The sequence below is a fragment of the Mobula hypostoma genome, chromosome 29, assembly GCF_963921235.1.
Source record: "Mobula hypostoma chromosome 29, sMobHyp1.1, whole genome shotgun sequence".
NCBI lineage: Eukaryota > Metazoa > Chordata > Chondrichthyes > Myliobatiformes > Myliobatidae > Mobula > Mobula hypostoma.
The window spans coordinates 21,624,435-21,630,694 of record NC_086125.1 but is presented as its reverse complement, the minus strand read 5'-3'; the positions used below and the strand labels follow the sequence as shown (position 1 = coordinate 21,630,694).

Below are 6,260 nucleotides of genomic sequence, written 5' to 3'. Positions count from 1 at the left end.
GAATGACATCCTATGATGATCTGTGTTGCATCTCGGTGGAATGAGTCTCTGGCTGAATGTACTCCTGTGCCCACCCAGTACATTATGTAGTGGATGGGAGACATTGTCCAAGATGGCATGCAGCTTAAGACAGCATCCTCTTTTCCTTGCTTGGATTTCCAGCATCTGCACTTCTTCTCTTGTTTGTGCTGGGATGACTTTAATCTATCTGTGTTTGTCAAAGCCAGCTGCTTTGAACGACACCCCGTTGGGTGTGATAGGAGTCACAATCAATTTAAAGTCGAGGAGCGCATCGGCCACCCTGGAAAAACAGGCAGAACCAGCCTACGATGGCACGTGATCCGCCCAACCCGCGCCGCGGTTCACGTGACTCGTCCACCGGCGCGCGCCTCACGTATCCCGCCCTCCCCGGCTCTGCCGACGTCATTGAGGCCCGAACGTTTCTGACTGAAGCGGGATCACAATGGACGGTCGCTATGGAGGTTAGTGTGATCGGGGATTTTTCATGGTGATTCTCATCTATCATTAAAGCTCACAGCTGAGTTATTGAGAACTATGTACAAGTATAGCATTTGATGTCGCTCTGACGTGATCGCTACAAATAATCCCTAGTTGGGGGCGCCTTTGATACTGGTTTATATTTCCTCATCTTATTCGCTGATTGGCTGAGTTGCCGCCAATGCACAATATGATAGGTTAATAGCGCTGTCAATCACTACCCGCCAGCCTGGCTCTCCTAGCGCTCGAGCTGACGCGTTTTATCTTTAACTGGCATAGCGTTTAAAGTAAATCAGGTAATACGGCCGTGAATGGAAATGACAGTTTCAAAATATATTTCGCTTATTTTTGGTTAAAATGCGATCTTTGCGCATGCGATGCTGTAGCTGGCACGCTATTTCCACGTGTGGTTGTGAATTTAAATGACGATTTTTTAAAAACACTTCTTGAGAAGTTTATGTGTGAGTCCTGCATTTGTACCCATGTAATTTACCGCAGTATGTTTATTCCAGGCGAGAAGGTGGTCACTGGACTCCCGCTTTTCTTCCTGCAGTAGTCTCGCTTTAACGCCACAAAATGGCGTCGGCCTCCTTCCCGCCCCCGCCCCGCGTGCACGCGCGCACGCTCGCGTGGTCGGTGGGATCCTGAATTTGCCCACCGCGCACGTTTTGGAGTTTCCCCTCATTAATCCTTAGCGATGCCAAAAACCGCCGTTAGAGACTCCCTACCTGCAAAGAATATCTCACCCCGTTATAAAATCCTTACAAAAATTTTTCTCATTAATGTACTTCCCAAGAACGTGTCAGGACACCAGAAGTCCTGATGCCGTGTTTCAACTCGTAACATAAGCAGTTCCTCCTCCCAGCAGATGCCGCTCATCTTGCTGACTTCCTCTAGCAAGTTGTTACTCCAGATTCCATCAGCTGCGTTCTCTTGTGTTTTTCTTGGTCCAACACTTACGCTCTCTGCTCTTAACCTTTTTTGACCTTGCAGCAACTTGTGTCTCAGATTGGTAAGTGCAAGGTTGTCTATTTTTTTGACCATCTCAATTTCCTTAAGATGGCGTTTGCCATGCTTGAAGTATCCCTTGATCCAATGGGTGTATGCAGTACACTTCCTTTGAAATTAACGTTAACGTGCACAGAAACTGGAATGCTCAGCTGGTCAGGCACAATTCATAGAAAATGAAACAAGTTGATAAATATTCTAAGGTACATGCTACAACAGGTGAAGGTCATTGATTCCAGGAAGTACAATCCCTCTTGTAGCACTGAAACTTGTTCACAATTGTCCACTAATTTTCCTTTGTTAATCTTCCGTTACTTAAAGCAACAATTTATAGCAACTAGTCACCTACCTGCCCATCTTTGGGTTTGGGAGGAATCTTGAGTACCTGGAGTATGTGGTCAGAGGAGAACATAGAGACTACACACAGACTGCAGCCCAAGTCAGGGTCAAGTGCAGGTCTCTATAATGCTGCTGCTACTACTCTGATGTGCATTATTGCCTCTGTCTCCATAGATATAAGTTGAATTGTTGGATGTTTTGTAAACTTTTTATTGCATCTGAATTATTTTGATTTTTGATCAACGTTTGGTATTTGAATTTTAAGAAAGCTTGTGGCTGCTTCTGTATCTATTTTAATGAGGATAGCAAGAATAATTTAATTGCAAGATGTTCCAACCATCCATAAGTCACTACACTAAAGCAAATCACACTAGAAATGCACAGCAGGATAGGTAGAAAGAGAGGCTGTTATGTTTGAAAATGCCTCCTAATGTTGATAATATGGCAATCTTGGCTTAAAGTTATGTTGTACAGATTTAATTGTGTTCACTTACCTCCTCTTGCTAGATAGGTGCATGTCTGGTATCAGCATCGGTTGTTGAAGCAGATGTAATGGTCAATTCTACAAAAGTTTGTATATCATCTCCACTCTTTTATTCCTCTTCATTAAAAGCAGGAATATTATTTATTGCAAAATATAACTATCCTTGTCTTTGCACTTGGACTAAATGCACTTGCACTAAATGATGACTTCTTTGAGGAAAATTGCAGTTGCATACGTGCAACCAAAGAACATGGTTCCATTTTGCTGATAAAGTTGTGTGTCATACTGTTTTTGTAGTTTTGTTAATTGTATTTGAATTTAATCTAGTTTACTTAAGGATTTTACTCGTATATTGATTTCTTTTAAGCTGGAGTGATCGTTGTTCCTTTAGAGCAGAGTTATTAGCATTGCAAATATAATAAATGGCCATTTTCAAACAGGCATTTGAGATGTTAATATCATTGGAAGCAATATTGCTTACTAAATGTTTCTATATTTGAAATTCCCTAGGTGCTTCCTTTATCCCTACAGTCAATTACAACCAATTGTGTGCTTGCTAATTATGATGAATATGGATGGATAGAACTGAAGAGGGACTATGCTTTATAGTCATACTTTATTGATCCCAGGGAAAATTGGTTTTCGTTACAGTTGCACCATAAATAATAGTAATAAAACCATAAATAATTAAATAATAATATGTAAATTATGCAAGGAAATAAGTCCAGGACCAGCCTATTGGCTCAGGGTGTCTGACCCTCCAAGGGAAGAGTGTAAAGTTTGGTTGCCACAGGCAGGAATAACTTCCTATGACGCTCTGTGTTGCATCTCGGTGGAATGAGTCTCTGGCTGAATGTACTCCTGTGCCCAACCAGTACGTTATGTAGTGGATGGGAGACATTGTCCAAGATGGCATGCAACTTGGACAGCATCCTCTTTTCAGACACTACCGTGAGAGAGTCCAGTTCCATCCCCACAACATCACTGGCCTTATGAATGAGTTTGTTGATTCTGTTGGTGTCTGCAACCCTCAGCCTGCTGCCCCAGCGCACAACAGCAAACATGATAGCACTGGCCACCACAGACTTGTAGAACATCCTCAGCATCGTCCGGCAGATGTTAAAGGACCTCAGTCTCCTCAGGAAATAGAGATGGCTCTGACCCTTCTTGTAGACAACCTCAGTGTTCTTTGACCAGTCCAGTTTATTGTCAATTCGTATCCCCAGGTATTTGTAATCCTCCACCATGTCCACACTGACCCCCTGGATGGAAACAGGGGTCACCGGTACCTTAGCTCTCCTCAGGTCTACCACCAGCTCCTTAGTCTTTTTCACATTAAGCTGCAGATAATTCTGCTCACACCATGTGACAAAGTTTCCTACCGTAGCCCTGTACTCGGCCTCATCTCCCTTGCTGATGCAGCCAACTATGGCAGAGTCATCTGAAAACTTCTGAAGATGACAAGAATCCATCTGTATTCCCAGCTTTTTAGTATTAACTAATTCCATCCAACCTTACTTGTTCCTTGGCCATCTGCCTTTTGATTGTATTATATTTCTCCATTCTTAACAGAGTTATGGTAGGCACTCACCTGAGTTAGACATCGATGACTGTTTCAGGTTTTTATTTTAATTGTGCTACAGTGGGAAAAATCACCTTCAATGCAAAAGTCCGAGATGTTGGTGAAAGTAAAATGATGCCTTTTGCACACTTCTGCTCTAGCCAATTCTATCACTTTTATTCGTGGTTTGTGATTCTCAAGCAGTTGTAAACATGTTCAGATTTTATTCATGAATGTAATCATTGGGCTTATTTGCAACCTTTTGCAGATCAGAGTAATGATTGTGCTGCCTTCAGTCACTTTGGCCTGGTGGTTTAAAGTGATGACTTTTTCAATAACCGCAGACAAGCAATTGTTTTTCATCCTTATGGAACTACAGGTTTATGTTTACTCCTAACCACTTTGTGTTGCTTAATTGAAAGTTAAATCTTCTATTGTGATGGTCAAAATTTAGCTCAGGAGTAAAATTATCTTTGATGTTTGTTTCCTGCTTGAAAATAATTGTAGCTTCTTGGGGCAGTTGATGTGCTGAAAAATGAATTTGAATTTTCATTTGCGGATTTTTGTGCTCATAGAACTTTAAGCATTACAACACAGGAAAAGGCCCTTCGGTCCATGACTTTGCCCCAGGCTAAACTAATCCTTTCTGCTTACATAATATTCATATGCTTCAATTTTCTGCACATCAATTGCCTAAGACTTAAACATATCTATTGTGCTTGCCTCCACCGCTAGAAAAGTGTGCATGCATTCCAAGTATCCATCATTCTGTTCTTTTTACAAAAGTTTGTAGAGTCAAAGAACAAGCAGGTCCTCTGGTCCAGTGGTCCCCAACCTCTGGGCCGCGGACCGATACATTGCCGCGAAGAATGCAATGGTGCAGTGGTAGCCAGGCTGCACCCAGCACATCTTTAAGAAAAGAAGCCGAAATAAACAAGCTAATTAATTAGGTGCCGCCTCTGATCTAGGCTGACATTTACGTGCTGGGCGACACCTAATTAATTAGCTTGTTTATTTCGGCTTTTTTCTTAAAGATGTGCTGAGTGCGTCCCGGCCACCGCTGCATGCTTCGCGGTATTGTATCAGTCCATGGCCCAGAGTTTGGGGACCACTGGTCTAGTCCATCTAGTTTGTGCTAGTGTGGATTTCTGCGTGGTCTGTTCTATCTGCATGTGGACCATTGCCCTTCATAACACTCTCATCCATGTACCTCTCCAAACTTACATGTTACTATTGAACCCACACCACCTGCTGGCAACTCGTTCCACATTTGCTCCACCTTAGGAGTGAAGTAGTTCCCCCTCGTATTCCCTTAGATATTTTACCTTTTGCCTTAAACCTATGACCTTTAGTTTTAGTCTCACCCAAATGATAGAGAAAAAAAAGCTTGTAGACATTTACCCCATCTTTGGTATACCCTTATAATGTTGTATACCTCAATGAAATCTCCCCTCATTCTCCTATGCTCTAGGGAATAAAATCCTTGCCTTTCTCTTCACCATTTACACCTTGGACTTCAGCTACTGCACAGAGTCTTGTCATCTTCAGAAGTTTTGGGATGACTCTGCCATAGTTGGATGCATCAGCAAGGGAGATGAGGCCGAGTACAGGGCTACAGTAGGAAACTTTGTCACATGGTGTGAGCAGAATTATCTGCAGCTTAATGTGAAAAAGACTAAGGAGCTGGTGGTAGACCTGAGGAGAGCTAAGGTACTGGTGACCCCTGTTTCCATCCAGGGGGTCAGTGTGGACATGGTGGAGGATTACAAATACCTGGGGATACAAATTGACAATAAACTGGACTGGTCAAAGAACACTGAGGCTGTCTACAAGAAGGGTCAGAGCCGTCTCTATTTCCTGAGGAGACTGAAGTCCTTTAACATCTGCCGGACTATGCTGAGGATGTTCTACGAGTCTGGTGGCCAGTGCTATCATGTTTGCTGTTGTATGCTGGGGCAGCAGGCTGAGAGTGGCAGACACCAACAGAATCAACAAACTCATTCATAAGGCCAGTGATGTTGTGGGGATGGAACTGGACTCTCTGACGGTGGTGTCTAAAAAGAGGATGCTGTCTAAGTTGCATGCCATCTTGGACAATGTTTCCCATCCACTACATAATGTACTGGGTGGGCACAGGAGTACATTCAGCCAGAGACTCATTCCACCGAGATGCAACACAGAGCGTCATAGGAAGTCATTCCTGCCTGTGGCCATCAAACTTTACAACTCCTCCCTTGGAGGGTCAGACGTCCTGAGCCAATAGGCTGATCCTGGACTTATTTCATAATTTACTGGCATAATTTTACATATTACTATTTAACTATTTATGGTTCTATTACTATTTATTAATTATGGAGCAACTGTAACAAA

The 6,260-nt window shown here is 42.8% G+C and overlaps 1 protein-coding gene across 5 annotated transcripts in view; it reads left to right on the top strand.

Moving 5' to 3' along the window:
- Positions 1-380: 380 nt before the first annotated feature.
- Positions 381-6,260, top strand: part of LOC134339254 (A-kinase anchor protein 8-like) — a 31,187-nt gene continuing 25,307 nt past the window's right edge. For 4 of the 5 annotated variants that reach the window (XM_063035609.1, XM_063035608.1, XM_063035607.1 and 1 more), the window contains exon 1: positions 398-482. In XM_063035609.1, the coding sequence (XP_062891679.1) occupies positions 464-482 (19 nt within the window). In that variant the 5' untranslated portion in view covers positions 398-463. Of the gene's footprint in view, positions 483-6,260 lie in introns of all 5 variants that reach the window. The other variant, XM_063035610.1, reaches the window with a different exon arrangement.